This window comes from Mytilus galloprovincialis, chromosome 11 (assembly GCF_965363235.1).
Source record: "Mytilus galloprovincialis chromosome 11, xbMytGall1.hap1.1, whole genome shotgun sequence".
Classification (NCBI taxonomy): Eukaryota; Metazoa; Mollusca; class Bivalvia; order Mytilida; family Mytilidae; genus Mytilus; species Mytilus galloprovincialis.
In genome coordinates this window covers 85292390-85312323 of record NC_134848.1, presented here as the reverse complement: position 1 = coordinate 85312323, position 19934 = coordinate 85292390, and the positions used below count along the sequence as shown (strand labels likewise).

Below are 19934 nucleotides of genomic sequence, written 5' to 3'. Positions count from 1 at the left end.
AAGCCTTCAACAACGAGAAAACCCCTATAAGACAACTGTAAGGCCTTCAACAACGAGAAAACCCCTATAAGACAACTGTAAGGCCTTCAACAACGAGAAAACCCCTATAAGACAACTGTAAGGCCTTCAACAACGAGAAAACCCCTATAAGACAACTGTAAGGCCTTCAACAACGAGAAAACCCATATAAGACAACTGTAAGACCTTCAACAACGAGAAAACCCCTATAAGACAACTGTAAGGCCTTCAACAATTAGAAAACCCCTATAAGACAACTGTAAGGCCTTCAACAATGAGAAAACCCCTATAAGTTCAGTTTCCATTTTGCAGAGTAATCCTGGTATGTGGTTTCACTTTCTTTATCATGAAATTTATCACATGATCTCTTCATTTTTATAGTTGCATTGGGTCATTTACTATATACGTGTGGACTATCCATCACCCAGAGTATCATCAGCTCAGTAGTCTGTACTGTCGTACTGACATGATTTATCACATGATCTCTTCATTTTTATAGTTGCATTGGGTCATTTACTGTATACTTGTGGACTATTCGTCACCCAGAGTATCATCAGCTCAGTAGTCTGTACTGTCGTACTAAAATGATTTATCACATGATCTCTTCATTTGTATAGTTGCATTGGGTCATTTACTGTATACTTGTGGACTATTCTTCACCCAGGGTATCATCAGCTCATGGTAGTCTGTACTGTCATACTGAAATGATTTATCACATGATCTCTTCATGTTTATAGTTGCATTGGGTCATTAACTGTATACTTGTGGACTATTTGTCACCCAGGGTATCATCACCTCAGTAGTCTGTACTGTCGTACTGAAATGATTTATCACATGATCTCTTCATTTTTATAGTTGCACTGGGTCATTTACTGTATACTTGTGGACTATTCGTCACCCAGGGTATCATCAGCTCAGTAGTCTGTACTGTCGTACTGACATGATTTATCACATGATCTCTTCATTTTTATTGTTGCATTGGGTCATTTACTGTATACTTGTGGACTATTCGTCACCCAGAGTATCATCAGCTCAGTAGTCTGTACTGTCGTACTGAAATGATTTATCACATGATCTCTTCATTTTTATAGTTGCATTGGGTCATTTACTGTATACTTGTGGACTATTCGTCACCCAGGGTATCATCAGCTCAGTAGTCTGTACTGTCGTACTGAAATGATTTATATGTTAGTGATCAATTTTTCCAAGAAATTAAGGTTTTGAATACCTCAGGCAAACTCGAATTTAGATAGTTTATTGAAGTCTATTTGGTTATTTTGGTTACATAGCTCTTCAATTGTGTCTGTTCTTACACTTGACTTTCAAATATTTGACCTTAAGGGCATAAAATACAGTTACAGGGGAGTCAATGATGTTGCTAACGTAAAACGTTATTTTCGCGACGTTAAACTGTGACATATTGGGAAAAGATGCATTTTTCGACTGATTTTTATCATTCAAACTGATTTAATTTGAAAACGAGTGCATGGACCCCTCATTTTTTAAACCGACATTTTGTTTCATTTTGCAGGGAGATTATGTGGACCAAATTTTATAAAACTGTAAATAGTGCAATTTTTTTAATTTTGATAAATATACAGCAAAAAATTACTTTTTTTTCTCAATTCATGACCATTTGATAAATATGAGACAAAAAATGCACAAATTGTTAGAATACATATAAAATACAGAAATTACAAATTATTTAACAAAAAACAATTTTGTGTTTATCTTTTAAAACAAAAAAGTTATGTCTCTCTTTCGAAAAGGAAAATAGGGCCACAAATCCAAATTTTGAGCAAATATACAAAATTTCGACCTCATTTAACTCAAAAAGTAGCATATGAAGGTATATTTTTCATGACATATTTGATTTAATCAGGTAAAAAATAGCCTATATGCAAATTTTCACCAACTTGTATATTCGGGATCAAAACTGTATCGTATGGCCTTAAGAATTCCTGATGTAGCTGAAGCCAGATGCATGAAATTTATAACTTCTTGTTATTACTTTTTTTAGCAGAATAAATGGAAGGTCAAGGTCAAATAAAACCTGTAAGACTGACATGTTGTATTAGAAAAAAAAGCAAAACCTCAAAAACTAAACTGAACACTGAACCAGGAAATGAGGTCAAGGTCAGATGACACCTGCCAGTTGAACATGTACACCTTAAAATCTTGCCTTTCACCAAATAAAGTAGCCCTATTTAATACAGTATGATTGCTGCACCTTGTGGAAAATATATGTGATAATCCTTGGAAGATTTAAATATCAAGTCAGTAACATAGGGTTTTGATTGCTTAACCCAAAATTGACGCCACCATATTTCATACTTGATCTGGTTTTTGTGGTAATAAGCATTGTAAAGTCACTGAACCATGAAAATGAGGTCAAGGACAATGGACATGTGACAGATGGAGACTTCATAATATAATGCATCTATATACAAAGTATGAAGCATCCATGTCATCCACCATCTAAAATGTAAGGCTTTTAATAAGTTAGCCACCTTAGCCACATGATCACTATCCCTATGTGCAGGCTCAACATAAACTGACCACCAAGAAACAGTTTTGAAAGTTGCATTGATCACAAATCAATCAATCAATCTAAGAAATAGAAAAGGGAGGTCTTTGATAAAAATAACAAGAATGATATCTTTATAAATTTTATTAATCATGATAATATGCAGTTAACAATGGTTTGGATAGGAATAATGAACGGTAGATGTACAAATCACACTTTATAATAATAATACCAGTTAGTTATCCTAGATAAACAGTTTAAAATACATTACCAACAACTGGCACATACTATATTGTTGACTAACTATAATATTACCAGCTGACTATAATGTTACATTTACCTGCCAACTCTCTTGTTGGTGTTTTGAAGAAGAATAAGTAAACAAATCATATACTTAACTTGACAATAGTATTATGTCCCCCCTCCCCCCCACCCCCCACCCCCACCTCAGCTGTCATTTAGCATACCTGCCAACTCTCTTGTTGGTGTTTTGAAGAAGAATAAGTAAACAAATCATAGACTTAACTTGATAATAGAATTATGTCCCCCCTCCCCCCGCCCCCCCCCCCCCTCAGCTGTCATTTAGCATACCTGCCAACTCTCTTGTTGGTGTTTTGACGAAGAATAAGTAAACAAATCATAGACTTAACTTGACAATAGAATTATGTCCCCCCTCCCCCCGCCCCCCCCCCCTCAGCTGTCATTTAGCATACCTGCCAACTCTCTTGTTGGTGTTTTGACGAAGAATAAGTAAACAAATCATATACTTAACTTGACAATAGAATTATGTCCCCCCTCAGCTGTCATAGTTTTGATGAAGAATAAGTAAACAAATCATATACTTAACTTGATAATAGAATTATGTCCCCCCTCAGCTGTCATAGTTTTGATGCTTTATACTTAACTTGATAATAGAATTATGTCCCCCCTCAGCTGTCATAGTTTTGATGCTTTTAAATGTGAATAGAAAATGAATACAAATGTTGTAATATTGTCAAAACTGAATCCCAATGAAATATTGCCAATTTTTTGGGAAAAAAATAATGCTTTATTTTCCTATCAATGACAAAGTCATTGGAAATCAGTAATTTCCCTCTAAAATGCACTTGATTTTCCTTCTTTTCCTTGCTATTTATTAACTGAGTACCATAATGTCCAACCACAGAGAAGGTTAGCTGTAGGAAAATTCTCAACTCTTGAGACAAGGGTGTGTAATCTGAAATGGTCTATTTATCTCCCCCCCCTTTTCCAATGAAAATAAATATTCTAACTGGTATCATATTATAAAGTGAAACAATAAAACTTTATCTTCTTTGTATAAAACTCTATTTACAATGTTATATTACTAATATAATATCACTTAAATGTAAAACTTGTAAGAAATATAAACTTTTGTATAAAGCACAACCATGGTAACAACAGAATAACAACCAATCAAAATTCATTTTAGATTTTGTTCATAATGGCAGACATATGTTGCTAAGGAATACAATACAACCTAGAATAATTACTTTGATAATAATATGTATACATAACTTATCCTAAAATTAGTACTGTATTTTTTTTCAAAGAAGAAATTATTATGGAATTACATCGATAAAACCATAGGAATCTAAATATCTGACAAAAATTGAAAATAAAGAGGAGGAAACATCCGTAAATCACTCATTTATTCATAAATCTTGCTTAATATTATTATTTTAGCAATGAATACAGATATTTCCATCCATAATTTATAAAATGAAAAGTTGAACTTTTCAATAACACATTCAACACAAAGATATCCCAGTAATAAAATATTTGAAAATAAAAACAATTTTAAAAATTTACAATTTAAAATATGTTCTATGTACACTGTATGTATCTACCATTCTTAATGCAACTTATAAACAGCAGTCTACGTTAATACTTTGGCACAAACAAATAAATCACATTCTTAATTCAGAAATTTCTGTGATGTTTTTATTAATGTTAAAATTGGAACAGATTAGGTATTGCATTTTTTTCAAATAACATAGTTGTACACTGTATATCAAGAAAACACAATAATTTATTCTTAATTTTTAAAGATTAAAAAAAAAAATCCGCCCTCCCCATATAGAAATGGAACAAAAATAGTTTCTGAATTTACAAATTTTAACATATCTCCCCACCTTAACTTCAGTGGTAGTATTATGGATACGAACAATGTTTTACACAAGGGCATTTGTTTCTTGTATATATAAAATCTAGTCTAACATTAAGTATTTTCCAATCAGAATTGTAAACCGTGGCGGATTCCAGAACTTTTAATAAGGGGGCTGCTGACTGACCTAAGGAAAGGCCCTCCTCAGTCAAGCTTCATTGATTCCCTATATAATAAACACAAATTTTCCCACAAAAGGGGAGGCCCGGGCCACTCCCTGGTTTCACCAATGGTAAAGCACTAAATGTGATCCAATATTTTCTGAAATTCTCAAAAAAGCCTATTGTGGTAGATATGGTTTTACTTTGTAGGAAAAAAATAAGTTAGAAAAGAATGTAATTTTGTTTAAATACTCAAATCCATGATTTATTAATACATGTTCCATTATTCCTGACAATATACAAAGATGTACAATATCATATGGGCAGAATGCCAACTAATAAGTAAAGGACGTGTGTATATATGGAGAAATGAAGGGGGTGAGATTATGCAGGTTTTTATGTTGAGGACTTTTCCTTTAAAATGGAACAGAGAAGGGTAGGAAATGAGTTTCAGAATTTCTTCCAGATCAAGAGATTTTATTTCTGATATTTTGCATACATCATGTATTTTTTTCAAAAGTCAATGATTTGGATTTTAAACAAACTAATGCTCAAGTACTGGGTGTAAATTGCAGGATAAAAACAATATGTACATTGTCAGAAAATAAAATGTATATTTACTCACTACAAAACAGGAAAAAAGCGTAGTGAACCTTACTTTTTGTCCTGTTTCTAAAGTTCTTTTCAATAAATTATATATTTCCGACAATGTACACATTTTGTATATATTGTGTAAACCAAAAGAAAACCCTCGTCAAACTTCACTTTCTTCTATCCCTATTCTCATTATAATGGAATTGCCCTGAAAGAGATAAATCATCTAGCTATGGGTGTAAATATATTGTTCATATAAACTATAGAACTGAACTACTAAATGTATTGCTGCAAAATATGTATTTGTTCTTTATCTGAGTATTGTTGCTTTGATGATGAGGGGAAATAACTCCCAAAGTGAAAAAGGGAGATAACTCCCAAACTGAGAAAGGGAGATAACTCCCAAAGTGAAAAAGGGAGATAACTCCCAAACTGAGAAAGGGAGATAACTCCCAAAGTGAAAAAGGGAGATAACTCCCAAACTGAAAAAGGAAGATAACTCCCAAACTGAGAAAGGGAGATAACTCCCAACCCCTGAAATCATTTTACAATGAGTCAATATAACAATGCATGTAAAGGGGGTAGTGGTGTAATAAAAAAAAAAAAAAAACTGTGGACAATGATAGTCATATAAAAAAAAATAAACAAATATTAAACAAATCTCTTGATCAAATCTTTTGAAAAACACAATCAAGACATAAAATAATTTCTTGATCAAATCTTTTTATAAACACAACCAAGAAATAAAATAATGAAAACCAAACAATCTTCACAACCTCAAAAAAAAAGTAACAATTCACTCACTTAAAGTAAGCTGTTTACAAATTGATATTCATTATCACATCTTTAAACAATTATAATGTGGTATAAAATCTTTTGACCTTAAATCTTATTACATACTGTAAATTCAGATATTATTGCTTGCATTTATTATTGGGATTTTGTCATTTTAGACTAAAATGCGATTTCAATTTTTGCGATATTCAGAAAAATCCTGTTTGATTCAAATTAAACATTTTTTCGCAATAATAAAACCATCGCAATAATTTCTAATTACATAATTAAGATTGTTGCACTCAAACTTCATTACACCATAAACATTGTTGAACCTAAATATCATTACAAAATAAACATTGTTGTACGTCAATTTAATTACAAAATAAACACTAGTTAACTTAAATTTCTTTATAAAATAAACCATGTTGACTTTAAATTTCATTTACTAAACAATTTTCATCTCCTGAAAGTCTATAATAACATTTTGGCACTGTTGTTTGAAATGTGTATGTCATTACATACGATACAAGAAAACATATAGATAATTATTTAGGTCTACTTCTGCAAGGTTGGCACTACACAATTAGGGAAGAAAAAACGATAAAAAATCTTAAGAAAAAGTTGATAAATTGTTTACACTTATTAAATATTTGTTACAATTAATACAGTTATGACATGTGAAATATGCTCTCAAATAGACCCCTTGTAGCAATAAGATTCATTTGAAAACATAAAACTGTTGTGACACGAAGGTATTTTTAGCTAAAATTATTTAAATGTATGATATCAATGTAGAAAATAATATACACAATACAACATTGACTAGGATCTGGTTTGTTCCTTTCCAGCTGCCTGACATCTTATAACAAACAGTCCCTTCCTCATACAACAATTAGAGTGATTTTTTCTTTCTTACAAAACAATCATAGTGATCTCCCCTTACTCAGTCAACAATCAGATTTGTTTATCAATTATCTCCCGTTCCACAAACAACAACCAGATTTCTTTTATGAGAGTGATCTCCCCTTCCTCATAGAACAATCATAGTGATCTCCCCTTACTCATACAACAATCAGATTTGTTTAACAATTATCTCCCCTTCCTCATAGAACAATCATAGTGACCTCCCATTACTCATACAACAATCAGATTTGTTTAACAATTATCAACCCTTCCACATGCAACAATCAAATTTAGTTTATGAGAGTGATCTCCCCTTCCTCATACAACAATCAGAATGATCTCCCCTTACTCATTAAAAAAACTGATTTGTTTTAAAATAATCTCCCCTTCTTTATTCAACAATCAGATTTGATTAATAAGAATTATCTCCCCTTCCTTATTTTTCTTTATAAGAGTGCTCTCCCCTTCCTCATACACCAATCAGATTTGTTTAAAAGGAGCTATCTCCCTATTCCTGAATCTTAATTTTTAAAAAGTTCAGGTTTCCCTGCCTCAATCTAAATGTTTTATAAGAAAGGGACTGATATATACGCAGTTTGCATCATGATCTATTTATAGAAATCAGCTGTATTTTTCACTTTAAACAAAGCGTCTGTTCCTCCATTAATGATTGTCTTGTTCAGAAATGATCTACGAGTACCGAGACTTTACTTTTACCGACCCTTCCTTGTGTTACTCCTTCTGTACCAGCCAAGTTCATATTCTGCCACTGTGTTGGCTGACCTGTAAATAAAATCAAAGAGCTTGTTAGCACTGTGAACAAATGTTTCATTCTTTTGTTGGATAACCTGTAAAAAAATCAAAGAGCTTGTAAGCACTGTGAGCAAAGGTTGCACACATTTGTTGGATGAACTGTAAAAAAATCAAAGAGCTTGTAAGCAAAGGTTGCATACATTTGATGGATGAACTGTAAAAAAATGAAAGAGTTTGTAAGCACTGTGAGCAAAGTTTTCATTCTTTTGTTGGATGAACTGTAAAAAAATCAAAGAGCTTGCAAGCACTGTGAGCAAAGGTTTCATTCTTTTGTTGAATAACCTGTAAAAAAATCAAAGAGCTTGTAAGCACTGTGAGCAAAGGTTGCATACATTTGTTGGATGAACTGTAAAAAAATTAAAGAGCTTGTAAGCAAAGGTTGCATACATTTGATGGATGAACTGTAAAAAAATCAAAGAGCTTGTTAGCACTGTAGGCAAAGGTTTCATTCTTTTGTTGGCTGACCTGTAAAAAAAATATCAAAGAGCTTGTTAGCACTGTGGGCAAAAATTGCATACATTTGTTGGATGAACTGTAAAAAATCAAAGAGCTTGTTAGCACTGTGGGCAAAGATTGCATTCATGATTTGTTGCCTGACCTGTAAAAAAAATCAAAGAGCGTGTAAGCACTGTGGACAAAGGTTTCATTCTTTTGTCGGATGACCTGTAAAAAAATTAAAGAGATTGTGAGCACTGTGGACAAAGATTCCATACATGTGTTGGCTGACCTGTAAAAAAATCAAAGAACTTGTTAGCACTGTGGGCAAAGATTGCATACATTTGTTGCCTGACCTGTAAAAAATCAAAGAGATTGTGAGCACTGTGGACAAAGATTCCATACATGTGTTGGCTGACCTGTAAAAAAAATCAAAGAGCTTGTAAGCACTGTGGGCAAAGATTGCATACATTTGTTGCCTGACCTGTAAAAAATTAAAGAGCTTGTTAGCACTGTGGACAAAGATTCCATACATGTGTTGGCTGACCTGTAAAAAAAATCAAAGAGCTTGTAACCACTGTGGGCAAAGATTGCATACATGTGTTGGCTGACCTGTAAAAAAAATCAAAGAGATTGTGAGCACTGTGGACAAAGATTCCATACATGTGTTGGCTGACCTGTAAAAAAAATCAAAGAGATTGTAAGCACTGTGGGCAGTGATTGCATTCATGATTTGTTGCCTGACCTGTAAAAAATACCTTTAAACTAATGATGTATACGCAGTATTTGAAATGACTAGAAAGAAAGAAAATTTGTGTTTTGTCTATTTTTTTTTTATTTCAGGGCAAAACATCGACAAATATTTCTAAATCAAAAGACAACCATGAAATTGGTTAAGTTTTATGATTTAATTGATTAAGTGGCTTTTAACATCATAGTAATATAAATAAGTTGATTTGTCATTTCTGACACCGTATTAAGAATGAGACATTTAATAACAGCTGATCTTCAACTCCTTTTTTGAAATGATGTTACAAAGATGATGTGATGATGGAAAAGGTAAATCAATTGGAGAGTAGTTACTTATTGAGACTATAAGATGCATTTATTACTCACAATTTGAGTGGTGACTCATCAAGTCACTATTTGGAAGTTGTTACACATAAGGGAAAAGTTACTTACCTAAAGTATCAAATAGACTTATAGTGTGTTTCTCTATATTGTGACTTTTCACTTTTGTTTCAGGTTAGGGTGAAGGTTGGTACCTATTAAAACGTTTAAGTCCGCTGCCTTTGTTTGCACCTGTTCTAAATCAGGAGTTTGATGTTCAGTAGTTGCCTTTGTAAATGTTGTTTATAAGTGTTTTTAGTATTTTATATAGATTAGACCGTTGGTTTTTCCATTTAAATGGTTTTACACTACTCATTTTTTTTTGGGGGGGGGCCTTTATAGCTTGCTGTTTGGTGTAGAAGCCTATACTTTGACCTATAATGTTGTTTTTTTTACAAATTTTGGAAAGTTGTCTCATTAGAACTCATACCACATCTTCTTATTAAAAGCAATTTACCAGTCATATGGATAGACTAAGGCACAATGGGGAGATGTTAACTCACTGAGGCACAGTAAGGGGGTAATTACTAACCTGAAGGAGAATCACTGGACTTTAAAGCAAATGACCAACTCTCCGGATTGACTGAGGCACAATGGGGGAGCTGTAATTCAACTGGTAGTAGAAATTTCAAACCATGAGGTCCACACATCACAAGGGGAGATAATAAGGTCTCACCTGCAAAAAAAAATTATTTAAACTAAACATGAATTCATAACTTTGTGTGCACAAATAGAAAATTTTTACATCTTTCGCAGATGCTGAAAATAAAATACTAAGCATAATCTTATGTTTTATGATTTGATTGGTACTGTTTAACGCCTGTTTTTAATTTATTGTCACCGACTTTTGGCAGTGACACTACCCAAATCATACTTGATCTGAGTTTTGTGATAAAAAGCATCATGTATAAATTTCATAACATTGAGTTGAGGCAATCTTTAGTAAGAGAACAGAAACGAAAAATTTAGCAATTTTTTCATTTGTAAAGGGACAGAACTCTAAAACGGTAAAAAATTATGCCACTAAATTGGAACTTCATCTGTGTTTTGTGGTTTCAAGCATTGTGTATAAGATTCATAACATTTGGTTGAGGCAAACTTCAGGAATGAAAATTTTCGAAATTTTTCCATTTGTAAATGGACAGAACTCTAAATCGTTAAAAGCGATGCCAACTTTATTCAAACTTGAACTGATTTTTTTAGTAAAAAGTATTGTGTTCACGGTGTCTATCCATATCGGATCCTTTACGCGCAATTCAGCGGTACGCGGCTTCTTTGTGAACAGATAACGGATCCTTGCCGTAAACATAAGGTGAGTTAATCTAAACGTTCCTTTAAAATTGTGTTTTATTCTGTCTAAACACTCTGGTCAACAAAAAAATAAATATCAGGCAGAATAAGCCAACTATCAAGGTAAGTATATAGATGTATTTTATTTCGTTAGCTATTATGATTACGAAATAATCACTGAAACAAGGGAGTGCAATTGTTTGAAATTGCGAAGTGATGTTGACATTTTCCAGACTTTCAAGCATTTCTTCCCTGTTTTTGCTGATAAAAGTACTAAATTGTATTAGAAATTGACGTTCTTTTATTGGGTAAAACAATCTACCGAAATTCTAATGTTCAGTCTTCTGAAATTAGTTCAAAATGTTATAACATTTGAGGCAACGGATCTTTATGATCACCGCACCAGATCCGTTTCCAACACGGCCTTTTAATTCTATCTGGAGCTTATTGTATACTCTTCTATACTGAATAAAATGAAATGAGCAATTAAAAAATGATGAACTGTTTATTCAAATCGATATTGACAGAAATAACATGCATAAAACACAGTTTTTTGGAAAAAAAACCAAGGTTATGTGAGACACTTGCCCACTTTTTCTTGTAAAAATAGCCTGATATTCTTAAAACTATCTATAGTCATAAGAAGAGTGGATCAGTTTGACCTTCTAAAGTTCCGTGAACTAAGAATTTAACACAAAATACCTCTCTGATTTGTTGTCATCCATAACTTTCTAACAACACCACGTTGTTTTTACGGCAAGGATCCGTTATCTGTTCACAAAGGAGCTGCATACCGCTGAATTGTGCGTAAAGGATCCGATATGGATAGACACCGTGGTGTTTAAGTTTCAAAAGATGTAATTGAGGCAAATTTTAGAAAGAGAACATTGTAAAGGGGCAGAACTCTAAAACAGTAATCAGTGTTTTGTGGTTATAAGCATTGTGTCCTAACATTTAAATGTGTGGTTTGTCATTTTTACAAAATTAACAAAAATTTGTAATCTAACAAATGATAATGAATCAATGATAAGTCTATGTTTTTTTCTCCCTATTTTGGGGGCAGTTACCTACCCTTTTCTTTATCTAATGGAGGAAGTATATTATTATCACGGCAGACTTTGAAGTAGATTTCCTGTTGTACTCCCTCTGGGATGGCACCGGCTGGAATGACGATACTGACCCCTGTCTCTGGAGATTCCAACACTCCTCCCTGATGGTCAAATGACCCCCTCGCCGTGGCAACCACTGTATGATTCTCATCCAGCTGATGGTCATTTTTAAATCTAAAAAAATAATATTTCAAACAATGATCATAGAAAATACCCCTGCTCCCAAAATCCACCCCCCTAGCAATCCTTTGACCTGTACCAAATCTCAAATATCTGGCCATTGACATAGAAAAAGTAATCTTTCTATAAGAAAACATAGTTCAAACAATGCAATGATATACAAATGTTAATTTACACCACAAGTTACTAAACTTTCAGAGATTATTGTAAAGTTCTAATTTGAGAATAATACGACTGAATGAGTATCCCAATAATAAGAACCCATGCAGATTTTCATAATAATAAATTTGTGTTTTTTGTCCATTCTTCATAATTACAATAATTTCTAAAGTTACAGTACTTATTGAATAATAACTGTCCTTTGTAAAGACATTTGATACATTCAGATATCTAACAATAAGAAAATAAAATCAACTTTTTCAATCAATGCAACAAGAATTTCTTAACGATTAATCATAATATAATAATTCTAAATATTGAAATAAAAGTGCCTAAGGATGAACTTAGGTGAAATAAAAAAAAATATCATGAATTTAAAATTGATATTATCAGAATTTAGTTAAGTTACAACATAAGCTAAAATTATTGATAGGCTATTGAGCTTCTTTTTGAAATATTTGATTTTTTTTTTAAATGGTGGGAAAAAGGTGATTCTTGTCTTTTTCCTTATATTTGAATTGGTATTGGTCATTTAGTATTATTTAGGTATACAATAAAATAAAATAAATCTTGAATCTGCTTAAATGGTTTTAAATGACCTTTTTTGATTTATTAAAGTCCTTTACGAAAAGAAAAATTGGTGTTATGGATCAAAATATTTTACTCTGTATCATAGGGAAAAAAAACAAGGATTTCAAACATCTGACACACATTCCTAAACTTCACCTTAGTAATCCTTAAAACGCAACAATCACAATGTATCCTCAGATTATTTATATACGGCCAACACATCTCTCACTTCACTTTATAAGCAAAACTCTTTATCCCAAGCTGTTATGTTTTCAAAAATGAGAGAAGCAATTTGGATGTTTGATGACTATATACCAGATGTGAGAATATTTCATAAAACTAGTAAAAAAAACTCTGTTAAAGTTAATACAATAGCATTATACGTTTGCAATTATCAAGTAGTTGTGTTTAATCTTAAAAAGTGAATTCCAGTATTCTACAGTCAAACATGCTTAAATACAAAGTAAAAGGCAGTGATTGAAAGAAAGATTTAATGTAATTCTGTTTACAGGGATTAGAATGCATGATCATAGTGGACTGTGGGTCCCATTGGAGTTTAATAGTAACGCTGTATCATAGAGGGTCCCATTTGGATAAAGCTGGATTGATTGATATTTTGCAAGCATAATGCATGAAAGTCAAATAATTATGCGTGAAAATAGAACCAGGTGCTCCCCAGGGCGCAGCTTTATACTACCCAAGTGGTCGAACCCTGAACAGTTGGGGCAAATTTGGTCACAATATTCAAGCTTGATACTGTCTGAATTTGGATTGTGATCAAATTTTTGACATAATATAGGTTTTTGTCACAAAATTAATGTGGTCAAAGATCTAACAAACCTATTGCAAAATACTGTGCAATTAAAGATTTCTTCTTGAAACTTTTCAAAATTGATAAATTTTGAAAAAAAATGAATCCCTTAAACAAAATGGTAAACAAAAAATCCCCCCCCCCCCAACTTCTTGAAACCCTCTTGGGGTAATAACCCTTAAACTTAAACACAAGTTATTGCTATGATTGTTTGGAAACTAGAAACATGCTTCTTTTTGGCCCTTTTTTGGCCCCTAATTCCTTCATACTTTTTGCAATTAACACAAAACTTAATCCCAGTCTCCCCTTTGTTATATGGTACATTTTTTTACCATTTTAGAGAGATCCATACATTTACACACAAGTTATTGTCTGGAAACTAGAAAAATGCTTGTTTTGGCCCATTTTTGGCCCTTAATTCCTTAATCCCTTAAAATGAATCCAAACCTTCTACTTGTGGTTTTAAACATTGCGGTATAATTTCAGAGCAATTGAAATACTTGTACTCAAGTTATTATCCTGAAACTTGAAAAATGCTTGTTTTGGGCCCCTTTTGGGCCCTTAATTCCTAAACGGTTCTGACCATCATCCCCAAAATTGATCCCAACCTTCCTTTATAGGTGTTGAACCTTCTGAAAAAATTTCATAAAATTCTATTCCCTTAAACTAAAGTTATTATCCGGAAACCATGCAATGTGTCTTCAGACGACGATGCAGATGACGACGATATCATACCATTATACGATCCCAAAAAATATTTGGGATCGTATAAAAAGAAGTCGGGCAGGACACATGAAACAACCATTATCATTACAATGATAAGCAGGATACAGGAATCTGACAAAACGATAATTGGGATCTGTGATCAAAAACTTCCCAATTAGACCCCCCATTATAATAATGAATAGGATTTTTCTGACTCAGAAGGAAGTAGATCAAAAAAATTATCTCTGGAAAAGTTGGTGGATTTATTAAGACTGTTTAATGGAATGGAAGAACGCTTGATTAAAATAATGAGAAGTGTATTTTGTGCTGACCAAGATTCAAAGTCATAATCAAGGTTAATATAACACAACTGTAAATTCAGAAATTATTGCCATTTTTTATTATTGCAAAAAAATGCGACAGGATTATAATCGCAATAACATAAACTTGCATTTTAAAAATTTTATTTCAGTTAAACAGGATTTTTCTCAATATTGTATAAATTAAAATTGCATTTTTAGTCTAAAATTAAATCAAAGCGCTGTAAGCGCTGAAGGCAGTTAACCAAAAACCAAGGCAACCGTTATTATGAAAACTGTGGCAATGTTGCCTCAACATTAAAAATTCATATATAATACATTCATGTTTATCTAATGATTTATTTATTAAGGCAAATAATTTATATGTTATCAAGGTTTCAAAAGCAATGCATATATCAATGTATATTTTTTTATGGTGAGTCTGCAGTGGTACAAGTTCCCAATGATTGCAGTTGTTCTACTTGGTAGTTAACCTTGGTTTTATTTGACTGCTAGAAGTTCAAGTTGACTTAGTATGAACATGTAATAGTATGAATGAACTGGTTTCCCTGGAAAGAAAACTGAGTTTGTGTTCTATAGTACAAAAGTTATGAGACACGAATCAGACAAATGTTCACTACAACAGGGATCAAAGTTGAGGTCTTACTGACCTGCCCATAGTAAATGTAAATGATTTGTAATTTTGTCCCATACATATGAATATATATATAATTTAGGGGTGGGGATCTCAACGGTTTTCAAGTTCTCAAACAGGTAGGGGTAGGCAGAGGATTTAGGGGGGCAGGGGGCCCGGCCCCCCCTTTTTGGGAAAAGAATTGGTTGTATATATAGGGAATCACTGAAGCGTGACTGGAGCGGGCCCCCTCTTAGGTCAGTCAGCGGGCCCCCACTTATGAAAATTTATGGATCCACCACTGAGGGTAGGGTGACCCTAGGGACTTCCCCTACATTTCATTTATTTGTTATATTGTCCCATACATGAATATATATGGTTAAGGGGTGGGGATCTCATTGGTTTCCAAGTTCTCAAACAGGAGGGGTAGGGTGACCCCAGGGACTCCACCTATATTTCATCTAATTAGTTATATTGGCCCATACATGAATATATATTGTTTTGGTGTGGGGATCTCAGCTGTTTCCAAGTTCTCAAACAGGAGGGTTGGGGTGACCACAGGGACTTCCCCTATATTTTATTTGATTTGTTATATTGTCCTATACATGAGTATAGATGGTTTAGGGGTAAGGATCTTGACCATTTCTAAGTTCTCAAACAGAAGGGTGTACAGTGACCTCAGGGACTCCCCCTATCTTTCATTTGAATTGTTATATTGTCCCGTACATGAATATATGGTTCAGGGGTGGCGATCTCAACGGGTTTCAAATTCTCAAATAGGAGGGGGTGGGGTGACCCAAGGGACTCTCCCTATATTTCATCTGATTTGTTATATTGTCCCATACATGAATATTATGGTTTAGGGGTGGGGATCTGGACCATTTTTAAATTGTATAACAGGAAGGGTGGGGTGACCCCCAGCGACTCTTCCTATATTTCATTTGATTTTTCATATTGTCAACAAACATGAATATATATGGTTAAGGGGTGTGGATCTCGACCGTTTCCAAGTTCTCAAACAGGAGGGGTTAGGGTAACTCCAGGGACTCCCCCTATATTTCATTTTATTTATTATATTGTCCTATCAGTGGCGGATCCAGGGGGGGGGTCCGGGGGTTGGAACCCCCCTTTTTTTTGGCCGATCAATGCATTTGAATGGGAGCATATAATTGGAACCCCCCTTTACTCTGGGTTGGGAACCCCCCTTTTTAAAATGGCTGGATCCGCCACTCCCTATACTTGAATATATGCAGTGGCGGATTCAGGCGGGGGGGGGGCTGGTTGCGGGCTTGCACCCCCCTTAAATTTGCAAAGCATGGGTTGTTCTCAGCTTAATAAAGAATATTCCGATAATTTTACCTCAAATTTTTTTTAGCCTCGCTCTGCTGGGCGAAAATTTAAGTTTGCGCCCCTCCTAACCTAAAATCCTGGATCTGCCCCTCATATGGTTTAGGGGTGGGGAGCTCGACCGTTTCCAAGTTATCAAACAGGAGGGGGTAGAGTGGCCCAAAGAATGCCACCTATATATCATATGATTTACTTACATTTAGGTATATATAATATAGTTGCATTATTTGTGAAAATAAAGAAACTTTCAGCTACTTTAATTGACCCTTCAAAATTGCAGTAGTATGTTTACACTTTAAAAGCATCTCACATGCATTATCATCATTTATCACTAATAAAGAAAATTTAGACTGTGACCATGAACATGTATATTATTAGATATACTGTTCCCAGCTGTCACGTTGTATTGGATTTTTAAATTAAAATTTGTCAAAAAGTAATTTTGAGTTTCTGTATAAAATATTTTTCTGCTTTTTCTTTCTTTCACATATATCTTTTGGTTTACAACTCTAGTGTTTATATTCATTTACCATGCATAGATTTATTTTTTCACCTGCTTTGATTTATTTTGTAATTGATCGCCAAACCCGGAATTATCCTTATCTGCTTCCGGAATCGGATCCGATATTGTAAAATTTTGTCTTCACGGCCGCCATTGTTGTGTGTTTACAATGTTGTTTTGACAATCAGATACGATTTTACTCGAATTTATACAATATTTGTCGGCGATTTTCTGTATAAAGCTAGCGGTTGGACAAAATGAACATCGCTGTCATGAATAATCATGATAAAAATAAGTTTATAGCTCGTTTAATTGGAGACTTTGGTGACTTGCATGGAAGGTTTGCAAAGTAATTTCTTATTTTCTTTTAAGTCGGGCGTAGCTAGAAACCAACTATCCTAGTCGAAATTCCGCTTGCAAAAGTGGAAGGTCGCGGACCTCGGACCACCGCTAATTTGCACACCTGCCTCCAAATTGAAAAGCTACGAAAATTTCTTTTTCTAATTTGAAATTGCCGCCAACTGCATGAACAGTTGAACTTATTATATAATAAGAGGTAGACTTTCACGCTTTATTGAGGAACTAACTGTTGATGAAGAAATTTTCCAATCTCCCGAAAATGTAATGAAGGGCTGGAATAAACATTTTGGTGACCTAGCAAAAAAGTCCAACAATAACTCTTTTGACACTAATTATCTAAATTCAATTGAAAAAGAAGCTACCCATATTATTAACAAATGTAAAGATACATATATTCATCAGGAAATTTCTACTGAAGAGATAAAAAGAGCTGTCTCAAAACTCAATACAAACAAAGCTGAGGATTTTTATGGTTTAACAGCTGAACATTTTATCCATGGAAGCGAATCTTTATTACAACATTTACAACATCTGTTGAATATCTGCTTTAAATTCTGCTACATACCGGATTTACTGAAAATCGGAACTTTATTTCCTGTGTTCAAAAATAAAGGGGATGTAAAAAATGCCAAAAATTATAGAGGAATTACTATAACTCCAACATACTCAAAAATTATAGAAAAAATATTGAAAGAAAGAGAAAATCCAAAAATTATAATTTCACAAAACCCTCTTCAAAAAGGTTTCACTGAGGGCACGTCTCCACTGATTTGTGAACTTTTTATAGAAGAATTTGAAAGGGAAAGCAAAGACCTTAAACTTCCAGTCTACATAGCCTTATTAGATGGCAAGTCAGCTTTCGATGTTGTGGTACATGCTAATTTGATCCGTCGTATGTTCCAGATAGACTTCACGGAACAATCCATACTATTACTAAATAATCTATATGTAAATGCATCTTCTCTTATCAAATGGAATAATATAATGTCAAAAGAGATGTTCACTATTGATCAAGGGGTCCGTCAAGGAGGTGCATTCAGCGCTGACTTATATAAAATCTACATTAATCCTCTGCTTAACATTTTAAGTACATCAGGTCTTGGTGGAAGAGTAGGGAACATAAATTGTTGTGCTCCTACATGTGCTGACGATGTAGCACTTGTCTCCAACAACCCTCTAGAATTACAAACCATGATTAACATTGCTTTGGATTTTAGCAAAAGAGAAGGGTATTTATTACAGCCTACAAAAAGCGTTATTATTCCAGTAAAAACATGCCGCAAATTTTATGAAATTGAAGATGGATTTTGGAAATTAAATGGAAAAAACATGCCAATTGTTTCGAACGCCTCACACATAGGAATTCAAAAATCTGACAAAAATTCTGCTGAATCGACAGTAAATGAAAATATAAAGAAAGCACGTAGAGCAATGTACAGTTTAATGGGTACAGGCCTCCATGGAGAGAATGGTCTAGATAGTAAAACTTCAATAGCATTGATAAGAACATATATTCTGCCAATATTAACTTATGGTTTGGAAATTTTATTACCTAAAGGAAAAATACTAAATAATATATCTATTCAATATAAAAAATGGATCAAACAAATTCTGTCTTTAAATTCTAACGTAGCAGATTCTGCAGTTTATACTTTATCTGGTTTACTCCCTATAGAAGCTGAAATCCACGTCAAAGCTATCAATCTTTTTGGAAACATATCTAGAGCGAATTGTGATTCAATTGAATGGCGGATAGCCGAAAGACAGTTACAGATAAAATCTCATAATAGTTGCAGCTGGTTTATTGAAGTCAAGGAATTATGTTTAAAATATGAAATTAATGACTTATATGCTTATTTAACCAATCCGTTATCAAAATTCCAATGGAAAAAGCTAGTTAAATCCAAAATTCATGACTATTGGACATCTAAAATTACTGATGAGTCAAAAGGTTACTCAACTCTTAAATTTATGGACCATAAATATAATATTGGATCTGTACATCCTTTAGCTATATCAGTTAATGCAAATCTAAAGGACATCAGAAAAATTCCTGTACGTCTTAAAATTTCAACTGGGAACTATATCCTACAAACCCACAAGGCATCATTTTCAAAGAATAACTTTATAAGTCCAACTTGTAAACTCTGTGGTAAAGCGGATGAAACAGTGGAACATTTTATTCTATTGTGTGAAAAGTTAGAAGAGACAAGAATACCACTTTTGTCAAAGATCTTAGATAATGGAAGCCTGATCCTAGCCAAAGTTGCAACTTCGTTTCCAATCGATCTTATCCAACTAATCATCAATCCGTTCTGTTATGTAGACATTAATGCAAACAGAGCTGTTTTTGAGGAAACCAGTAATATTTTGGAACCCCTGTGTAGACAGTTGCTTTATAATATGCATAACAAACGCTATGCTTTATTAGCTAATATAGATAAGCAAGGCAGTAGAAAATCTAACTTCTAATTGCTTAATAGTGTAGTTTAGTAAGATTGGCCT

At 33.5% G+C, this 19934-nt stretch overlaps 1 protein-coding gene across 1 annotated transcript in view; it reads right to left on the bottom strand.

Annotated features, from left to right (window-relative positions):
- Positions 1–3286: 3286 nt before the first annotated feature.
- LOC143052944 (uncharacterized) overlaps positions 3287–19934 on the bottom strand; it is a 30070-nt gene continuing 13422 nt past the window's right edge. The window contains exons 5-7 of the mRNA XM_076226126.1: positions 11825–12036; positions 9996–10139; positions 3287–7888 (exon numbers count right to left, since the gene is read on the bottom strand). Coding sequence (XP_076082241.1) covers positions 7785–7888; positions 9996–10139; positions 11825–12036 — 460 coding nt within the window. The 3' untranslated portion in view covers positions 3287–7784. The remainder of the gene's footprint in view (positions 7889–9995; positions 10140–11824; positions 12037–19934) is intronic.